Source organism: Poecilia formosa, unplaced genomic scaffold (genome assembly GCF_000485575.1).
Source record: "Poecilia formosa unplaced genomic scaffold, Poecilia_formosa-5.1.2 Scaffold36, whole genome shotgun sequence".
NCBI classification, from domain to species: Eukaryota; Metazoa; Chordata; class Actinopteri; order Cyprinodontiformes; family Poeciliidae; genus Poecilia; species Poecilia formosa.
This window is the reverse complement of record NW_006799975.1, coordinates 2,724,829-2,746,005: the sequence shown is the minus strand read 5'-3', so window position 1 is coordinate 2,746,005 and position 21,177 is coordinate 2,724,829. Positions and strand designations below refer to the sequence as shown.

Below are 21,177 nucleotides of genomic sequence, written 5' to 3'. Positions count from 1 at the left end.
CTGTTTACGAGACAGGCACTTTGACCAACTAAGCCACAGTACCTTGCAGTTGTTGAAATCACACTTTCTCTAAATGTCACGATATACTCCAAAACTGAACGCAAATAATACAAATAGCAGTATGATGTCATAAGGCCACATCTTTCAAAGGTACTGCTGGAATTTGAACCCAGGATCTCCTGTTTACAAGACAGGCACTTTGACCAACTAAGCCACAGTACCTTGCAATTGTTGAATTCACATTTCTCTAAATGTCATGATATACTCTAAAACTCAATGCAAATAGCAGTATGACATCATAAGGCAACATATTTCAAAGGTACTGCTGGGATTTGAACCCAGGATCTCCTGTTTACTAGACAGGCACTTTGACCAACTAAGCCACAGTACCTTGCAATTGTTGAATTCACATTTCTCTAAATGTCATGATATACTCTAAAACTGAATGCAAATAATACAAATAACAGTATGACGTCATAAGGCCGCATCTTTCACAGGTACTGCTGGGATTTGAACCCTGGATTTCCTGTTTACGAGACAGGCATTTTGACCAACTAAGCCACAGTACCTTGCAGTTGTTGAAATCACACTTTCTCTAAATGTCATGATATACTCTAAAACTGAATGCAAATAATAGTACGACATCATAAAGCCACCTCTTTCCGAGGTACTGCTGGGATTTGAATCCACGATCTCCTGTTTACTAGACAGGCACTTTTACCAACTAAGCTACAGTATCTTGCCATTTTTCAATTCACACTTTCTCTAAATGTCACAACATACTGTAACTCTGAATTAAAATTTCAACTATTTTCAACAACAGTATGACATCATAAAACCACTTCTTTCAAAGGTGATGCTGGGACTTGAACCTAGGATCTCCTGTATACTAGCCAGGTACTTAAACCATCTATCCCACAGCTTCTTGCAATAACAGGGATACTTTCTCTTAATTGGTCTCTTTTTCATCCTCTGAGCTTGGGTCCTCTAACAGAGCCCTGGGAGCTTGAGGTTTCTGCGCAGTATCTTTCCTGTACATTTCTGGACTGAGATGTTCTTCTCAGTTCGCCACTGTTCTTCGCCATTACCATCTTGTCTTTCTGGATCTGGAAGTCCCACAGGATCTTAGCTCGGTCATTCTCCACCACCTTTGGGGGTGTTCCCCACTTTGATCTCAGGGCTTACAGTCCATATTCTGCACAGATGTTTCACAACCTACACCTTGGGCCTTGTCTGGTGTGGTAGATCTGAGCCTCTATTGCTCTGGTGTTTAGGGCCTGTTCCTGGGCGGCCAGGATGAGGGCCTCTGTGCTATCCTTGAGTCCAGCTTTTTCCAGCCATTGGTAGGATTTCCTGATATCAGCCACTTCAGATATTTGTCAGTGGTACATCCCATGTAGGGCCTTGTCCTCCCATGATGGTTCCTCCAGCACCTCGTCCTCTGTTCGCCATTGCCTGAGACATTCGCTGAGCACATCGTCCGTTGAGGCTTTGTCCTTGATGTATTTATGGATCTTGGATGTTTCATCCTGGACAGTGGCTTTCACACTCACTAGTCCTCTGCCTCCTTCCTTACAGCTTGTGTACAGTCTCAGGGTGGAACCCTCCATGCATGGTTAGTAGCTTCCAAGTCTTAACCGTAAACCACTCGCTGTGCAAGTGGTTTACAGTTTGCCATTTGCTTGTGGTATTCTCGCTTCAAGGTTGGTTTTCCACAGCCCCATCGAGTTTGCAATGAAGGCTCTTGTTGTCTAAACATTCAATGATCCAGGTATGTGGATCCTTATGTGTAATCAATCCTACCATTCTTTGCATGTAGCCCCTCTGAGCCGGCATGTTATGCATATCAATCTCTCTCATGGTATGAGGTAGGCTATATATAGGCTGCCTAGGCTATACATTGCCTAAGGACCCACACTGGATAGCTCAATTTCACTGTTGTAACTTTTTGCCCAGCCTGGATTCGAACCCGGGTCTCCCGGGTGGAAAACTGTTGACTATACAGTCAGGTACTGACTTATGACTTAGACACCACACGTTATTGTACCTAGGGAAATTTCGCGCAAGCATTCAACGCTGGAGGGCAAAAAGACTAATCATTTACATGTCATCCATAGTTGTGTTAACTCAGTGAAACTTAGAAATGTAGGTATTGATTTCGTGCTATGATCCACAGCAAAGTGATCTGTATTAGTTAAGCTACGCAGATTCGTTGCCATAGCAACTGACAACAATGCCACTTCATGTTTTAGGATTTAACACCAAAAAACATTCAAGAATTTTGCACACAGAACAGAACATTCAGTCTGTTGTTGTAGTACATTTTAGGCTTAATGTTTAATTAATAAATAATTGCTGTGGTAGATTAGCTACCGCTTCTATTTCACTGAATTATTTAGACATACATACTGTAGCCCAAAATACGCACATTTTATATAAAAAAAAGATCTTATTGCTGTCTTACCTTTATCTATCAATGAAATCCATGCACCGCTAATTCTGCACAAAAATATCCGTTCATCCAAAGCCAAGTCTATCCTCAGCATGTCTTTTCTACTCCGTTTGAGAATCGTCAAACTCTCGAAGCAAAACTTTCAGCTCCGGTGTTGGTCTTCCTTTAGTTATTATCTCCTGCTTCAAATAAAAATCCACTTTAGAAAACTGTCTAAGTGTAGAAATGTAGTCTTTTATGTTGATGTCGGAAGAGAGGAGAAAACAAATATATCGCTGTACTTTACTTATTTACTGTATGGCTAGCTCCATGGCTAGCTCACTGTGTCTTACTCTGCAGTTGGGCAGTCACAATATCTGGGATCATGAGCGCCCCCTGCCATGAGGCAAGAGAACTGCCTGCCTCCCCTGGAGTCTGTTTTCTGCTGTTTCTGATCGCTCCTCCTCACACAAAACACGATACACACACAGTTGGTGACAAAAAAAACACTGTACATTATATACATAAGTGAAATTATGGAAAATCAGTCCATGTATTAAATGTTTTTTAGCCATTTTATTACCGGCGTACAGACAGGACGAACGTACTCCCCTAGAATGGCAGCCAGTGCAGTTAGCGAGAGGTTGCGTAATCCCAGGTGAGGCTTAGCTCGCTGCTGCCTCACCGGCTTCGCTTCTGAGCATTTGAATGTCAAAATACGAAAATCCATCGATTTTGAAGAAAAAAATCATCAGAATTGGTTAAGCTAAGTAAAAAATAGATACTTTATAGTACAAACCACAGGGTGAAAATAGCAATATAAATNGACTTTATAAAGCCTCTTCTTTCAAAGGTACTGCTGGGATTTGAACCCAGGATCTCCTGTTTACAAGACAGGCACTTTGACCAACTAAGCCACAGTACCTTGCAGTTGTTGAAATCACAATTTCTCTAAATGTCATGATATACTCTAAAACTGAATGCAAATAATTTGAAAAACATTATGACATGGACACTTATTTCAAAGTTTTTGCTGGGATTTGAACACAGGATCTCCTGTTTACTAGACAGGCACTTTGACCAACTAAGCCACAGTACCTTCACGGTTAACACTTTCTCTAAATGTTATGATATACTCTAAAACTGAATGCAAATAATTTGAAAACAATTATGACATCATAAAGGCACTGCTGGGATTTGAACCTATGATCTTCTTTTTTACAAGACAGGCACTTTGACCAACTAAGCCACAGTTGTGGCTTTTAAGGGTGACACATTAGTGATTCTAAAGATCACAACATACTGTCAAACTCAATTTATATAATTTGGACCCAGGACCTCCTGTGTGGATCTGAGCCTCTATTGCCATGATGTTGGATGCACCTTGGTTGAGGTTTTGTACTTGGTAGGCTATATATTGCCCAAGGACCCACACTGGATAGCTCTATTTCACTGTTGTAACTTTTGCCCAGACTGGATTCAAACCCGGGTCTCCGGGTGGAAGACTGGTGACTTATCCATTGAGCCATACAGGCAGGTACTGCCTTATGACTTATAACACATGTTATTGTACCTACGGAAATCTCACGCAAGCATACAACGCTGGAGGGCAAAAAGACTAATAATTTACGTCATCCATAGTTGCGTTAACTCAGTGAAACTTAGAAATGTAGGTATTGATTTCGTGCTATAGTCCACAGCAAAGTGATCTGTATTAGTTAAGCTACGCAGATTCGTTGCCAAAAAACGCACATTTCATAAAAAAAAAAAAAAAAAAAGATCTTATTGCTGTCTTACCTTTATCTATTAATGAAATCCATGCACCGCTAATTCTGCACAAAAATATCCGTTCATCCAAAGCCAAGTCTATCCTCAGCATGTCTTGTCAAACTCTCGAAGCAAAATTTTCAGCTCCGGTGTTCTTCTTCCTTTAGTTATTATCTCCTGCTTCAAATAAAAATCCACTTTAGAAAACTGTTTAAGTGTAGAAATGCAGTCTTTCATGTTGATGTCGGAAGAGAGGAGAAAACAAATATATCGTTGTACTTTACTTATTTACTGTATGGCTAGCTCCATGGCTAGCTCACTGTTAGCTAGTTAGCGAGATGTTGCGCAATCCCAGGTGAGGCTCAGCTCGCTGCTGCCTCACGGCTTCGCTTCTGAGCATTTGAATGGCAAAATACGAAAATCCAGCGATTTTGAAGAAAAAAATCATCAGAATTGGTTAAGCTAAGTAAAAAATAGATACTTTATAGTACAAACCACAGGGTGAAAATAGCAATATAAATGGTTTTATTGTTATATTATTTATCCATGATGACAGGTGAGGCTCTGCCTCCCCTGATCGCACGTCACTTCTTTATATTACTGTTAATCATTTCACAATTTACATTAGTTGACCATTATTTCATCAACAGATTAACCGGATGAATCGTTTCAGCCCTGTCTTTTAGTAAAATACAGTATGAATAAACAGGTTCATTGTGTCTCAGCAGCATCAGTAACATTTGTTAAACTTCTAGGTGTTGATCTGTGTCAAACTCTGGACCATGGCTGCCAACACCTGTGTTTCAGCACCACTGACTCCTACATCTGTAAATGTAATGAAGGATTCCTGCTGGCTGAAGATGGGAAAAGCTGTGAAAGTAAAGTCTTAGCTGTTTTTCTTCTTTATTCTTAGATGCAACTGAAGACTAAACAAACAGAAATCTACATCAACACGTTTTTCATGTCTTTGCACCTGACAGAACCAGGGTGTCACGACGGAGTCATGGATTTGGTGTTCGTGATCGATGGCTCCAAGAGTTTGGGCCCCGCCAACTTTGAGCTGGTCAAGCAGTTCGTGAACAGCATCGTGGACTCGCTGAACGTCTCCAGGATGGTCACGCGCGTCGGACTCATCCAGTTCTCCACCAAGGTGCGCACAGAGTTTTCTTTGGGCCAGCACGCCGCGGCGCAGGATGTCAAGCGGGCCGTGAACCAGATGCAGTACATGGGGAGGGGCTCCATGACCGGCTCAGCGCTGCGCCACATGTTCCAATTCAGCTTTTCGGAGAAAGAAGGCGCCAGGTTGAACGTCCCGCGCGTCTGCATCGTGTTCACCGATGGACGGTCGCAGGATGATGTTTCCGAGTGGGCCAGCAAAGCAAAGACCGCTGGTGATATGAGTTACATTTCTAACGAAAGCATGTTCTTTCTGATATTAAATTCGTGCCTTGGCTCTGTTTTCTGCCACTTTCAGGGGTGACGATGTACGCACTGGGAGTTGGGAAGGCCATTGAACAGGAGCTGAGGGAAATTGCTTCGGAGCCTGCTGAGATGCACCTCTATTACGCAGAGGACTTTGAGAAAATGGGAGAAATTACAAAGAAACTGAAGTCAAGGATGTGTAAAGGTGATCACTAATTATGAACTAATTTTACTCTGCAAAAACACAAAATCTTACCAAGTATGTTTGGTCTAGTTTTTTGTGCAAATATCTTATTTCAGTATGCTTGAAATAAAACAAAAACTACCTGACATGTAACTTTATCAGCAAGAACTAAGCGCTTGTTTTAAGTCAATAATTCCTTAATATTGATAAAAAGTAACGGTTACACTGGCAGATTATTTCACTTCTTTGTAAAAATATCGCCGATAAGTGAAAATATCTGCATCTGGATACAGATATTTCATCCCTAGATGTAAACCTAGGAAGTATAAAACCTGTTTTGTTCCTTTTTCCATAAGCGTCCAAATTTTGATTTAGTATAGTTTTATTTTACTTTTTATATATTGACCTCATGGTTATACTGTATTTGAGTCTATTTTTTCATGGTTTTTAATATTTTAAAAATATTGAGCACGGGGCCAGTTGACTCATGTTACATTTACATTCATTGTTGTGTTGATATACATTTTCCTGTCTGGCAAGAAAGCTGACTCATCGCACTATAATCAAATTGACCTAATGGTATAAATAAAGTTGTCTGATTTATTATAACAAGACAGGTTTTTTTCCCCCCCATGTTATAGGTGAAATAATCTGCCGGTGGAACTAGTATTTTTTAGTCAATATTAAGGAATTATTCAATTAAAACAAGGTTCTATTTCTTTCTGAAAAGTTACTTGTAAGTTAGTTTTGTCTTACTTCAAGTGTACTTCAAGTATTTTTGGTTTCTGTTTGTAATAGAAACCAAAAATACTTCGTAAGGTTTTGTGTTTCTGCAGCATAAAAAAATTGTGATTTTGCTAAAAATAAATAAATAAATAAATAAATAAATAAATAAATAAATAACTATGGCATTTTGTAGAACAAAGACCAGTTACAGTAAAAACGTCCCTGTATATCAGCAGAGCATCACTGCCACCTGCTGCTGCTGGAACCACCGCCGCTCAGAACCGGTTCCTGACAGGAACAGAAATGTGTCGGGGCTGAAAGAGGAAAATCAATTCCCCTCACAGCCCTGACTTGTAAATTAAAGCTCAAAAAGATGTGCTAACTGTATTTATTTTTGCCTCTGCAGACAAACCGGCAGATGAAAGCTTGTGTCGGTGTGAGAGCGTGATTGTGTTTCAGAACCAAGTGACAGAGAAGCTGAAGAACCTGGCTCAGAGTAATATCCTTTTGTTTTGCTGGTTTCCTCCACAGAGGGAATAACTGGATTTATAGTAAAACGACAAAGATGATGAGGTGGAAAAATAAATAAAATAAATAAATAAAGCAGATGTTTTACAATGGGGTCTCAGTGGGGCAAAAATAACTTTTATCTTCAGTGAACAAAAACAGCATTTAAAAGTTATGCTTATTTTTCTGTTTTTAATCGGCAAATTATTTCTATATTTAGCAATACTTACTTATCTGGAACTTAACTTGTTATTATTACATTAGTAAAATTATAGGTGTGGGCCACCTTACAAGAATGTCTTTATGAAAATGATGTCAGGTCCAAAACCAACATCTCAGCCTTCACCCAAATAGCTAAACATGTCTGCAGCTGGTCCCACTACAACACGGTACCATTAACGGTGAATACACCATTAATGGAATTCTGATTTTAAAATAAAGATGCTCCAGTTAATAAAAACAATCGAATGTTGAGCTAGTTGTCTCACTTGTCTGCACATTTGACTGAGCAAAGCTTGTTTCTGTGTTTAGATTGTCCTCTATCCTCACAGAGGGAGAATATTGATTCCAATATGAGAATTATTATTCTTTCCATACCTGTTTGTTTACCTCTTCAGACCTAGATAGCTTTCCAAAAATAAACCGTCTGGAGGTTGAACATAGACGTGTTCAACCGTCTATGTTCAACGGAAGCAGAACGAGGCTGCGTTCTGCTTCCTGAGCAGAAACAGAAAGACCATTAGAATTTCACTTAATATTTTAAACATTTGATTATATTCATTGTCTTGGTCTTTATCTGTCTATACATAAGAATCTTCAAGAACGGTTTTTGTGCATTTGTTAATGCTGCGTTTATTCAGTGCTGTATTTATAAGGTGTTTCCTAACATATGTCCAGTTGATGTTTACTAGAAAAAGTGAGATTTATAAAGATGCCTCTGTGCTCTTTTTGGGAACCTTTTTGTGCAGGAGTATCTGTAATATCTTTATTTGTGCTACAACTTTGGATGTATTTCTTGTGACCCTCTTTAACACGAATACTTGAAGCGATGTCAAAGAAGCTGGAGACTCTGGAGAATCAAGTGGTGAACAAATGAAATTCTGGCGCTGCTTGGTTCTGACGGGATCGTCCTCAACTCTTGATGCTGTTTATCGTCTCGCAGTACAATGTGACATTTATCCGTTAGGTGGTTCTGTTTTACATCCTATATCTCAGCATGTCTGTATTTGTGGGTCATACATTAGCTCAAATAGAAACCTTATCTTCTAATGAAACAAGCAGCATTGCGTTTTGAAATGCAATGCTGTAATAGGTGGAGGTTTATATTTTTAAATGAAATCAAGTTTCATTTTCAGATCTATTCAATTTTCATTTTGGTCCTTCTAATGGCCCCTTTGCTGCAAAGATTACTTAAAATCTAAATTTTATCAGATGCACAGGAAGCTATATTAGCTATAAAAACTTAACGTGAGACATTTAAACTCAAACATATGAAAAATACATAATCTATTTATTGATTCTACTTTACTAATAAGTAAATCTGCACAAGATATATAAAAAACAAAAGCATCTCCAGTTTTGTGTTCTGGTTAATATTACACTGACCTCCCAAACTGGATGAAAACAGCATTAATTTGGTACTAGATATATCCAGATGACATTGACTAACAACTGTCTGGAATTTTTATGGGATCTTTTTAGCCATATTTATCCTGGTCATCAGTGACTGCCACCCTGCACAAAACCAAACACACTAAGGCGGTCCAAAGTCCAGGGAAGAATTAAAAATTCTCTTTTTGTGTGGTTTCATAAATAAAACAATATTTTCATGCAATCTGTTTTTAAAATCTGACCAGTCCATTAATTTTGGATTGGAGATGTTCAAAAGTTGTCCAAACTCCTTTAACATATTTATGTAGCTCCTTGTTTTAGCAGAGAACCAAGAGCTTCAAATCAGACACCAACTTCAGCTCATCAGCCACCAATGTATTTTACATTGGTGTCCTATGTGAGGCCCCAGGGGCCAATTATGGCTTTGACATATTTTAGATCTTCAATAATATACACATTTCATAAAAAAAGGTGTTATTGTTGAGCAGGTGAAACTAAAAAAAAGTTCTGGTAAACTAATTTTTGCATTTTTATTGTTTTGTTTTTGCCTCCTGGGAATAAAAGTTTGAACACCACTGACTGGACATGCAATAAACAGTAGAATACTAGATCAGAACATATGACTACATTAATTTGTTCCTCCCTCATGCTGCCCCCTGAGCCCATGCCACCCTGGGCAGACAGCCAAGATGGCATGGTTTTTCAAGTGAAGTGCTCTTCCACTTTAAACACTTTATTTGTGAAGAAAGTTGACTATATTATTGCAGATTGTACAGCATACTGATGAATAAACATTTAAATATCTGAATTTCTGTCCCTTGATTTAATTAGACCCATCCAATGGTGTAATATAAATGAACTGAACTGAATTCTATGTTAATCCACTGATTCACTTGTAAATTCAAATTTCTACTTTTATGTTTGTTGCGTGTGCGGTTTGACACTTCACCACCAGGGGGTGGATCTGCGCCACACAGGCCTCAGAGGGGAGGACACTGTCCTCAGAAGTGTTTGCCTCCTCCTCCTCCTCCTGCTCCTCCTCCTCCTCCTGCTGCTGCTTCATGGATAGTTCTACATTAGAACTGGAGGTAGTTAGGGGAACACTCAGCGTTGCTGCCTGAACTGCTTTGCTGCATGCAGGGAGCAGATTATAAAAGTACAGCGGAGCATGAGTGATCCCACAGCATAGAGCAGATAATGGTTCCCATCTGCTTTGAGGACTTGTGGAGAGTTTAGATGCTCCTGTTCGCACAGAAAGACAGCATCAACCTTTAAAAGAAAAAAAAAAGAGAAAGAAAGCAGGAAGCACTGAAACTTGTGGTCGCTTGTTCCTGAAGCAGCCTCCAGCTTTCTAGATTTGTCATATTTTACTTCCAAGCATGGGTTGCTCATCATCCAGTGCACAGACAGTGGAGCAGGAGAAGAGACCAGGCACAAAGCCTGAGGAGAGCAACGGGGACACAGTGGGTGAGTGATGACCGTCCGAGTGAATATTAAAAGTGCAATTTGCCCTTCATTTGTGTGTTTTGAAGTGTAGAGAGCAGCATATGTTCTGTCCAGCTGCTTATCTAACTCTCCTTCTGCCACTCAGTCACATTTTGCTGGAGGCTGTTTGCAGCTGGCTGGTACACTCTGTGCTTTCACTTTTCTTGCACAGATCAAATACTTCAGGTGCTGAAATATTTCTGTTGTTCTCTTTGAATCCTACAAGTCATTACTGTTTGTTTGTCCTAATCCTCCCCTGTCCTGCTTGGCCACTGCTAAGAAGAGGACTGCTAAAAACATTCAATGATTTATTGATGAAATGAGACCTGAGAGGAGGTTTCTTCCTTTTTTTTTTTTTTAAACTCTATGAACATGTCGACTTCTCTCAGTCTCTTCCCATAAAGCAAACCGAGCATTTTATGTAGGATAATAACTGCATGAGAGCAGCTGGGATTGTTTAGAGATCTATCTGCAGCCTGTGGCAACATTTGCAATCTAACCTGTTTGTTACCAATTTTCTGTAGTGATTCACGGACGTCGGATTGTTCTGGATTGCAAAACTTTCAAAAGAACATATTTACTGTACAATATAAAAAAAAAGAAAAGAAAAAAAAGATATTTATAGACCATGAACTTTCTTACATTTTGTCCACTGCAACCAGAAAAACAGATGCTTCATTTGGGGTCTTTGGATAGAACATAACCGAGAGTTAGAAGAAAAGTAATGCATGATTGTTTTATTTATTTTTAAAGAACAATAATCTGAAAGTGTGGTGTGCGTTAGTATATACTTTTGTTAAAAATCCATCAAAGTCTTCCGTGGGTTTGACTCTATGGCATCTGAAGAGGGACATTTTAACGCATCCTGCTTTACCAATCAGATAAACCTCAGTCAGATTTGATGGTGAGATTCTCTGAACAGCAACATTCTAGTTTTACCACAGATTCTTAATTGCGCTTGAGTCTGTACTTTGACTGGACCACTCAAACACTTGAATATGATTTGATATAAACTTTTACATTGTAGCTCTAGTCATATTTCTAGAGTTTTTGTTATGATAGAATGTGAATCTTTACCCTAATCTCAAATCATTTTTCAAGTCAACAACTGACCAGATTTTCTGTTCCTACTCAGGCGTTCCCACAGCATGATGCTGCCACCAACATGTTTCACCTTGATGATGATGTGTTGAAAGTTTTTTTTTTTTTTTGCCACACATAACACTCTGTGTTCCGTCTGTATCTCTCTACATGTGTGAGCTCTGTGTGCAGGCCTGAGCAGAAGCCCAGCAGAAGGTCTGACATAATCTATGACTGTCTCCTCATTGTTCCAGACGGCTCAGTGCCACATGGACGTGCCATGCCAGGCACCGCTCCATGCACTCTGTGTCCCCCATCCTGGTTTGCACATGAGCAACAGAATGTGCTCTAGCTCCCGTGGAACATAAGTTAATTCAGATATCTGGGGAAAGGAAAAACTGTATTTGAACCTGAAACAGAATCATCGTCTCTGTGTTCATGTTCTGCTTCCCTGACTGAATGTGGGATGCTTGTTACTGCGTTGTTGTTCCTGCCGGACAGCTTTTTCCACCTACAGAGAGAGAAACTTGGGTTCCCTTCCAGACTCTTGCGTCATCACCTCCGAGACCATCAGTAATTGTCCGCTCAGCCTGGCCAGGCTATGTTAAATGCAGCCGAATGAGGGGAGGTTTTTATTCCTACAGCGTGCCGCCTGTCTGACACACCAGCTGGATGACATCCTGGCCTGTGCCGGTCCCATCCCTAGTCCAGGCCCCTGCTTTGTGTCCCGTTCCCTCCTCCCCTCCCTTCCCTCCACTGCAGACCAGCCGTGGCACTGTTTTGACTGAGATCCGTGTCATCTTTGGCTGCTAAATCCTGTTGACACATGATTCACCGATGCCTGGCATGGAGGCGTCGACCTCAACTCAAACAGTCGCTTTCCCACTTTTCAAAACTGAATATTGACAAAGCAGTACGGATTTACAATTTTATTGCGATATTTTGAAGTACTATTGTGATAATGATCAAAATTATGATGAAAAAAGTTATTCATTACTTATTTTTAGGTAGTTTAGCAGGACACCAGCTGCATGGCACAGCATTCATAACGCCACAAACACAAATATTGTTCTTGAAAAGCATTTTGATCTGAAATAAGCTACACGATGCCACTTAAAGAGTGATTTCTGTCACTAAACCGCACAAAGTTACTGCATTCAATCCTGTTTTTGAATTGACATATTTATTGCTGCTCTTTTGGAACAAAAAGAGGAGAAAATAGAAAAAATAACATTTCTGATCATACTGTCAGTTTTATTTGACATCAACTGAAATTTATCATGACAAAATCAAAATTATAAGACTTTTTAATTTTTTTTTAATAATAATTAACAAATGATAAACGATAAGTGTCCACTGCACCACTGCTCAAACTCCAACTTATCAGTCCTGTCATAGTGGGAGAAAAAAAAAAGAAGTAAATTTTTAATCATATCTTTGGAAATGATCTAAACGTTTGATGAAAGTCATAAGTATCTGTGTTTCTGTTGACCATATAATTGTGCAAATTTCGAAAATGAATTTGCTTACTGGGAACATGGCAATGACAACATAAAAAAAACTTTGATTTTTGCTAAAAATTTGTATTGCTATGATGAGGTGATTTTTGTTTGTTTGTTTGTTTTGGCCATGTCTGGTTTATTTTGCAAAACTGGAATGGAAACACTGTTTTTGCATCACACTAGTCACGTGATCAACCAGATGTTACCCCTGGCGCAAACTACGAAGAAGACGACAGGAAGTAATCGGAGCATGACGGATCCCCGTAAGCTTATTCACGTGTGATTTTAATAGCGTTTCTCATGTAATGGAAACACTGCGTTGTTTTTTCAACTTAAGCAGAATACAAACACTCATAATGGAAACGCAGCTAATGATCGTAGAGTGCATGTAAAGATTAATTGTGAAAAGGAAGAGCAAAGGGATTTGTGTTACTTAATTGCTGTAATTTTCCCACTGGCTCATTTTCACACAGTCTGCCAAGCCCACACATTCCCTTCCACCCATCACTCTGATCTCTGCTCACTGCTTCCGACAGACAAATAAAATCAGAAAGCTGAAGCATCAGAGCCATCCACCCGTACCGCTAACCGAGCCGCTCCCGTCCAGCTCGTCTGCGACCAATCAAAAGCTTCCATCGCTACGTTGGGATTCGGACTATTGACATAACTGAGGATTTTTCTAAAATATGACTTCATTACTTCCATACACAAGTGCACTATGTTTGTGTGTGCGCAGACCTAACTGACCGTAGAAAGCGGAGAGGATCATTTCCTCAGAATGCTCGTCCTCAGGGCTTCAGTAAATCCTATTTTCAAGCAAGGAAATGAAAGGATGCAGTTTGTGTCCTTTATTGTTTCTCCTGTCTCCTGCATCCTGTGTTGACTGAAGCTTTATATAATTTCCCTCAAAAATGTCTAATTCTTTCAAATCCCACGTTATATAACGAAAGACACTAGAAGCACACCAGACAAAATATTGAAGTTAAGATATTTTTTCACAAATATTATTTTACATATATAAAAAAGGTTGACAGGACAGCCTGTCAACCTGGGATTTTCACCACTGAGATCATTGTCTCTGTTTTAGACTTAGTGTCAACATTTGTCCAGAATGTGAATTCAGTTCACTAGAACTTATGCTTTTGCAAACGAGCGCCTGGCCTGACAGAAATGTGGCTGATGCAAAGTCTGAGAATTGATCTGAGAATTTTATATCACAGACAACAGAAGTTTGTCAAAGGTTCTGCCGTTAAATCACAGGCAGTAAATCTTATGAGGAGAAGAATATGGTTCATTCTTTTATTCCCTGACTTTTGTCATTGCTATGTCAGAGTTACAGACAAATATGTCACTGACAACTGGTGGTCTAATTGCAAATTGCTAATCTTTTATTTTCCATATTTTTTTTTCTTCACAGCAGTCAGAAACGGCATCATCGCAGAAGAAGATGTACGGACCATTGAGGACCAGATGCAGCTGCCTGTGGAGACCGCCTCACCAGACGATGCCAAAGTGGGACCTGAAGATGATACGGAGGCCGTGCTGGAGGCCGTAGAGGCCCAGGAGGATCTCGTGTCTGGGGAAGATCTCCTAGTAGTTCCTGAACCACTCGCAGCTGGTGGGGAGCTGGCACCACATCCTACAGTAGATGAGGAAGCTGCTGCCACAGTAACTGAAGTATTGTTGCCCATGGAGGAAACACTTCCTGTAGAAACTGTACCGGCAGAAGCCTCTTCTGAAGTCAAAGCAGTTGAGGCCCTGGACGAGACCCCTGAAGCTCAACCTGTTGAAGCTGTGCAGACAGAGATCCCTGTTCTTGTTAAGGAAGAAGTTCCAGTGTCGGTTGTAGAGGAGCCAGCAGCGACCGCCGGAGTTGTGGAAGAGGGAGTAGCTGAACAAGCCTCCAAAGCAGCAACTGAAGATGCTAACCATGTCCAGGAGGAAGCCCCACTCGGCAATACCTCACCAGAAACTGACTCAGAGACTCCAGCAGCAGCCGAAGATTCAACAGCAACCACAGATTCAGTAGCCAACGAAGATGGAGCCCCAACCGAATCCTCAGGGCCTGCAGATGCTGTAATAGACACAACTATCGCTGCAGCGAGTATTCCAGAGATGCCTCCAGTAACTGCTGCTGCAGCTCCCGCTCAAGCTGAGCCTCACTCTGCCGCCGATGAGGAGACGGAGGTTTCCACAGTCTCCTCTGGTGTTACTGCCTCACCAGAGGAGGCATATGGTCCTGTAGGGGTTTCGGTCCCAGAGCCGGCCAAGGGTTCTGAAGTTCCACCGGTCACGGTGAATCCAGAGTCCAGTACAGAGAATGGAGTCACAGCAGAAGTTTCTGAGGGGAATCCTGGCGCGACGCAAACTGAAGCCCCCGCAGATCCAGAACCTGCAACTGAGCCGATTCCTGAATCGTCACCAGAGGGTATGACATACCAACACCTTAGCAACACAAGCTGTGTTTCTATTACAAATGTGCACAAAATTGTCAATATTCTGCTAATGTTGGAAAAATACAGTTTTTGCAATTGCAGTGTTTCCATTAAACAAGAAACAGAGTTAAAATCACACATGAATAAGTTAGTTCAGGCAGTAAGTCATTCAAACACATGCCGAGCCTTCATCCTCTAACTATTTCATGTTGTCTTCTTTGTGTTGCCATTGGCAACATCAGCAACACCTTCGAGGAAGAAATTCTTCCTTGGAGTTCCTTCAGACTAGCCAGCAACAACTAGCAAACACCTGTTAGAACTGGTAGAACACATCAGCTGAACTCATCATATGAGCTACTTCTCAATGCAACACTGGTAAAAACATTGTTAAAGGGATAATAGACACTTATGTTTCTTTGTGTAATGACAATAAAATAAGCCTAAGTCCAGAGAAGCCATGTAGCGATGACTTCCTGAAAATTGAGTTATTAAAGAGACGGAGTCTCAATTTCAAGGCATTAAATTACTAAGTAAAATTTCTTTCAAGTCATATTTGATAATATTTGATAGACAGCATTTTATAACAACTGAATGTAACTTTATTGTGATATAAAGTGGCACTGTGTGCCTGTAAAACACATATTACTGCCCCCTTTAAGTTCATGATGGATGCCTCTGTTCTCCAGAGTCTGGCAGTTTTATTTTGCTCCATGATTAATGAAATGACACACACGCACGCACACACACATACACCATGTCGACAAAACTGTCATGCTGACAGACTCTTCAGGGAGTCATGCTGATTCAGAAGACAGTTTTCAGGCGGAGGTCATTTGTAGCAAGACTACGACTGGAATGGAATGTGACAGAAATCAATGCGAGTGTGTGTTTGGCTCAATGCGTGTGCAAACACGCAGAAACAGTTTGGAGGCGGAGCAGCAGGTGAGGAGAGGTTGACTCAGTGGAGTGGATGAAATCTTGTTGACATGCAGAGAAGCACTGGATGTTCCTTCATATGGCCAATCGCTTCAATCATTTCAGGGATGAAGGGGAAGCCGGCGCTGGAGTAGCTTTACATGAATCCTTCACATGCAGCTGGCAACCCTGAGATGTTAGTGAGCGATTCAGCTGCATGTGTTGAGAGGGCTGAATGGGATATTGTTGGACCTTAATGCCGAACAAGTGACATGAGCAGTGACATGAATGCTTCTCTTCTGCATGTTGATGTTGTATTATGAGCATGTTGTCAGCACAACAGCTCCAGTCAGACAGTCCTCTCTCATTGTGTCCCATTGTGAGCTGCCAGCAGACTTATCATGGCCCGCCGCTTCTAATTAAACACAGAATTGTCTGCGACCTTTGGTGAGGTTTAGTGGAAAACTCCATTAAGATAAGAACTGATTTAAAGGTTGTTTTTGTTTGTTTTTGTTTGTTTGTTTGTTTGTTTTTCCCAAATGATTGGACCAGATACTTTGGTTTAGTTTACATTGTTTCAGGTCATTTCATGTTAACATTTTTTTTTTCTATTTGTTAAAAGCCAGAACAATGAGCCATTTAAAAATATATATATTTCTCAGAGGGGCAGTATTATGTATTTTCAAGACAGAGTGCTATTTTATAGCACCCATGTTACCTTCAATTGTTATAAAAATCAAACACATCTTAAAAGAAATTTGACTTCACAATTTGACTCTCTTTAAGAAGCTCCTGCTGTTTCTGAGACTCTGCCTTCAGGAAGTCATTACAACAAGCATTTAGCATTGTTTTTAGTAGCACTGCAATGAGAAGCAGCTCATGTAATGAGCTCAGTAAATGTTTAACTCCACTAGGTGTTTGCTAATTGCTGCTGGCTAGTCTGAAGGAGCTCAGTGGAGAGTTTGGTGGGAGGAGTGTTCTGTAGTTGAAAGGTAGCAACTCCACTAAATACTACGTGAATATACTTCTTAGTTTAAAGCAAAATGAAACAATATTTAAAAAGAAATGTCTCATTATTCAGACAGCTTGGACCTAAAACTAAAAACAGGACATGTGTTAGCTGACTTGATGTCACACAGTGGGAGAAAAATCATAGTATCTTTTTGTGTGTGTGGGTAAATACAGTATGATTTAAACCTTATACTTCTTGTCTCACTCTTTACGCTCCAAACAGTTTGTACTTTTAGGAGGTAACCAATCTGCAACATTGTGAAAAACTCAGGTGGAATGGAAGAAAGCATGTATTACATAACTTTTACAAGACTTTATCTGTGTGCTCTGTGTGCGTGTGAGTATGTGTGTTGGAATAAATCAGCAGTGGTGCAGTTAAGGAGATGTAGATATGAATAACTCTTAGCTCGTCAGTTCACCCGCGGTGGCTGTGTGTGACATGGTGAAGGTAAAATCATGTCAAACAAGCTCTGAGCCATTGGTATGATAATGACATTCCTGTTTGTGTCTCTTTGTGTGCGTGCACGCAGTGTCATCTGTACATGAGGCCTCCAAGGATAAAGAAGATGAAATAGCCAAAAAGCTGGATTAAGATGGTAAGAACCAAGGCATATTTTATATATATATGTATATATATATATATATATATGAGAGAGTACTGTAGAGTACTGTACTATAATCTCATGGTGCATGTTGTTCCTTATTCTGTCCCTGAAAGCATAAAAAACATTTTGTTGCATGTAAACTTATTGCTTGAATTGAGAGTAAATATGAAGTATATTGGTGTAAATCAGTGGTTCCCAAACTTTTTCTCCTGGGCCCCCTCCCACTGGTTTCCAAACTATTTCTGGGCCCCCCAGTAGCTGTCAGGTTGAACGATGTGTGTGAGCGAAGGGGGTGGGAGGTGGATTCTTGGAGAATCCCTGTTCTGCCAGCAACAACTAGCAAACATATGGCTAACTTTTTGGGGGGCAAAATGAATCGTAGCTGAACATAGACAACAACACCAGTAGCCTACAAGCTATTTGTTAACAAACTTAAGGTGCTGTATTGATATTAGCATCTTTTAGCTAACTTTACCTGCATCCAACAGCTTTACTCAACAGTCGGTTAGTTTGGAGGGAAAAAACTGTGAAAAGTTCTTTGTGTTTTGCTGGTTTGCTGCCGTGATCCTAACACACCTGTGTAGCTCTGTACAGCAGCAGCAGCAGGTCTCCTTCACTGCTGCACAGGTCTAAACCCAGCGCGAGCGTCGTAGCGCTTATGTTGCGTTTAAAGGCGGCTCGGAAAAACAGTTTATGACACGTTAACAACGGATTAAACAGTTTTAACTGCTGATAAAAGTGACAGAGGACACAGATATGGGAAGTGCGGAAGCCCCTACTGTATCAAATTGACAGAGGAATAACAGAATTGGTCATTCTAAGGTAAAAACCCAGCGCATGCATACAGCGTTCATGTTTTTTTTTTCACCCAGACGGCTTCCCGAGCCCCCCTGCAATGGCACGGTGCCCCCCCAAGGGGGCGCGCCCCACAGTTTGGGAACCTCTGGTGTAAATTAACTCTTTATGCTGTACTATTTTACTTCGGTTCTGTTTATTCCACAGATAGAGATTCACAGAGTAACGAAGCCACAAAGAGACACATGAAGACCAGAGGAGGAAAAAACAGTGAAGAAAAACCAAAAAAAGTCTAACTTCTATTTTTGTCTCATCGACATCTAACTGCACAATACATTTATGATTATTGAATCTGCCTTAATAAGTTTTCATTCAGGATAAATGAGGATTTCCTCCGTGTTTGTATTTAAACATTTGCCGCAGGGAAGAGGATGAGTTTTTCTACTGGGACCACAAAGTGCCTGGAGCCACACATTTTCTCAGACACTAAAATATGCAACAAAAACACTTAGGTGGCGAGGTGTGTCAGGGTGCAATACACAGGATTTCTTGGTAATGAGGAAGGCAACTGTGGGCTGGAAGTATTTAAAAAGCATGAAGGATGCTGGCAGCACATCCTTTGTTACAGCTTTCTGAGGGAAACAAGCCAAATTTCACTGTGAATAAAAAAACAAATGCACAAAGCTCAAAGAGGCGGAGGAACAGAACTGTCTCACCAAGCAGGGTCTGCAACTAGGTATGGGTTGGTGCTTTGACAGCAGCTGCGTTTTCATTAGAAATGTGCGCAAATGTTTGTAGATATGTAAAAAAAAAAATCAACAACACTATTTTGCAATCGCAGTGGTTCCATTAAATAAGAAACACAATTAAAATCAAATGTCAGTAAGGTTGTTCACGCAGTAATGTTAATAAAAAATCATGCCGCGCCACCATCATCCGACCACTTCCTGTCGTCTTCTTTGTCTTTTCTGCCAGTAGCAACATCTGGTTGTTGCTCATTTGTGTGATACGACAAAAAGTACTTCCTTTGCAGTTTTGCAAAATACACTACTTTTGATAAAGCGCCTCATTCTAGAGGAAAAACTTATCGAGTTTTTTTTTCAAAATTGGTTTTCCCATTAAGCAAATTAATTTATTGCCCAATTTTAAGGTTAATGGAAAAGTAACTGGTGTCATGCTACTAGCACAAGATGCTAAGCAAAAATGTATGTGATCTAATTGCTTGGATTTTTAACAGAAATACTAAAAGGTTATTCCTGTGGCTACATTAACAATTTTCACATTATGTTCTATCTTTTGCTCTTTGTAGATTAGCGCAATCTGATGTTATCTGGTTAATTATTCTGGTTTGGCTGATTAACACACCTACCGCTCAATCCTATCAAAACATCTTGATAGGATTGAGTTCCTTTAGGTCTTTTAGGATCAGAACTTCTAAGCATTCAAATTTGTGTCTCTTACAAGAAAAGGCAAGAGTGTCTGGAAATTCTTGGAGCCAGCTGACCTGCAGTGAACAGGAAAAAAGACAAGAGAGGGGCCATGCTATGTTTCTCTTCAACAGAGAAAATCTCGGTCGGTATAATGTTGGTTCCACTAACCTGCCCATGCTTCGCCTCAACACTAACAAAACAAATCCTTGGAGATTCTGTTTTTCCACGCCAAACTTTGAGATTTTGGCAGAAATAAATCATGAAGCATGTTTACACATAGCAAGTTGTATTAATAGTAACGGCATGTTTTAAATAACACTGTGCACAGCTCAGATGGAAACATTGTAGCAGAGAACTTTCTTCATCTGCAGGTTGAGGATGAAGATGACTGACTGCTGACATGTTTTATTCTCAAGCCGCCTTGTTCAGCTCCAGTGTGGCTGTTAGCTGTTGCTGTTTGGTTGTTTAATTTCTTTCCCTGGAATCAGCTGCTTACTGTTTTTTTTTTCTTTTGTCTAGGATTCTGTTAACTGGTTAGTGTACAGAATAAAGTTTCTCTTACTAAAGAGCGTGCTTTTTATTGCTGGAGTTTAATCTATGTTTTCAACAGCAGATACCACAGGTGTAACTCTGCACTACCATGAGAAGCAGATGCAATGTTACAGTGCATTGCAGAACTTTTTAAAACTTTGTAATATTAAAATGTATATTTATGGTGATTCTTTGTAGCAGATAAATACCTGGAAGGCCAGGATAGTGAAGCAGAAGGAAAACGCTACATAGTTTCCAAGACTTGAAAAAGCGAAACAAAGCAAAAAAATTGTGTGGCATATTCAGTTGCAACCTTCAGAAGTCACTGAATACTACACTGTAAGAAAATCTCTTATTTACAGTAAAATACTGGCAACTGTAGTATTTCACTGTAAATTAGAGACTTTTTTTTTACAGTGCATTAAAATTTATTTTAGTAAAAGGTAGCGGCAAAATAGTAAAAAAATAGCAAAAGAAATAGTAAAGCAAAAGTAAATGTAAAAGTGAAATACAACAGAGTATTAGGGCCTTACTAAGAAACAATGAAACAAAAAAAATTGCGAAAATAAAGTTATATTAGCAGAATAAAGTCACAATATTAAAAGAAAAACACATGAGAATAAAGAAGCACTAATGCAATAAAGTCATAGTATTACAGTTGTATTTCCAAAATAAAGTGGAAATAATATGAAAATAAAGTCAGAATATTATCAGATTAAAGCTGAAATAGTATGAGAATA

The 21,177-nt window shown here is 39.9% G+C and overlaps 2 protein-coding genes and 4 non-coding genes across 8 annotated transcripts in view; 2 read left to right on the top strand and 4 right to left on the bottom strand.

Moving 5' to 3' along the window:
- Positions 1–9,456, top strand: part of LOC103136994 (matrilin-2) — a 39,496-nt gene extending 30,040 nt beyond the window's left edge. For 2 of the 3 annotated variants that reach the window (XM_016670652.1, XM_007550489.2), the window contains 5 exons: positions 4,954–5,076; positions 5,179–5,589; positions 5,673–5,825; positions 6,937–7,029; positions 8,078–9,456. In XM_016670652.1, coding sequence (XP_016526138.1) covers positions 4,954–5,076; positions 5,179–5,589; positions 5,673–5,825; positions 6,937–7,029; positions 8,078–8,133 — 836 coding nt within the window. In that variant the 3' untranslated portion in view covers positions 8,134–9,456. The remainder of the gene's footprint in view (positions 1–4,953; positions 5,077–5,178; positions 5,590–5,672; positions 5,826–6,936; positions 7,030–8,077) is intronic. The other variant, XM_016670651.1, reaches the window with a different exon arrangement.
- trnat-ugu (transfer RNA threonine (anticodon UGU)) lies at positions 149–222 on the bottom strand. Its single transcript has one exon. It is a non-coding gene; the product is annotated as a tRNA-Thr (tRNA).
- On the bottom strand, positions 318–391 carry trnat-agu (transfer RNA threonine (anticodon AGU)). Its single transcript has one exon. It is a non-coding gene; the product is annotated as a tRNA-Thr (tRNA).
- trnat-cgu (transfer RNA threonine (anticodon CGU)) lies at positions 496–569 on the bottom strand. The gene has a single exon. It is a non-coding gene; the product is annotated as a tRNA-Thr (tRNA).
- trnat-ugu (transfer RNA threonine (anticodon UGU)) lies at positions 3,283–3,356 on the bottom strand. Its single transcript has one exon. It is a non-coding gene; the product is annotated as a tRNA-Thr (tRNA).
- Positions 9,457–9,692: 236 nt separating the features above from the next.
- On the top strand, positions 9,693–20,472 carry LOC103136993 (calphotin). Its single transcript, XM_007550488.2, has 4 exons — positions 9,693–10,115; positions 14,133–15,143; positions 17,607–17,672; positions 18,684–20,472. Exons 1-3 carry the CDS (start codon positions 10,028–10,030, stop codon positions 17,666–17,668), a joined length of 1,161 nt encoding a protein of 386 aa, XP_007550550.1. The 5' UTR covers positions 9,693–10,027; the 3' UTR covers positions 17,669–17,672; positions 18,684–20,472.
- Positions 20,473–21,177: the final 705 nt, after the last annotated feature.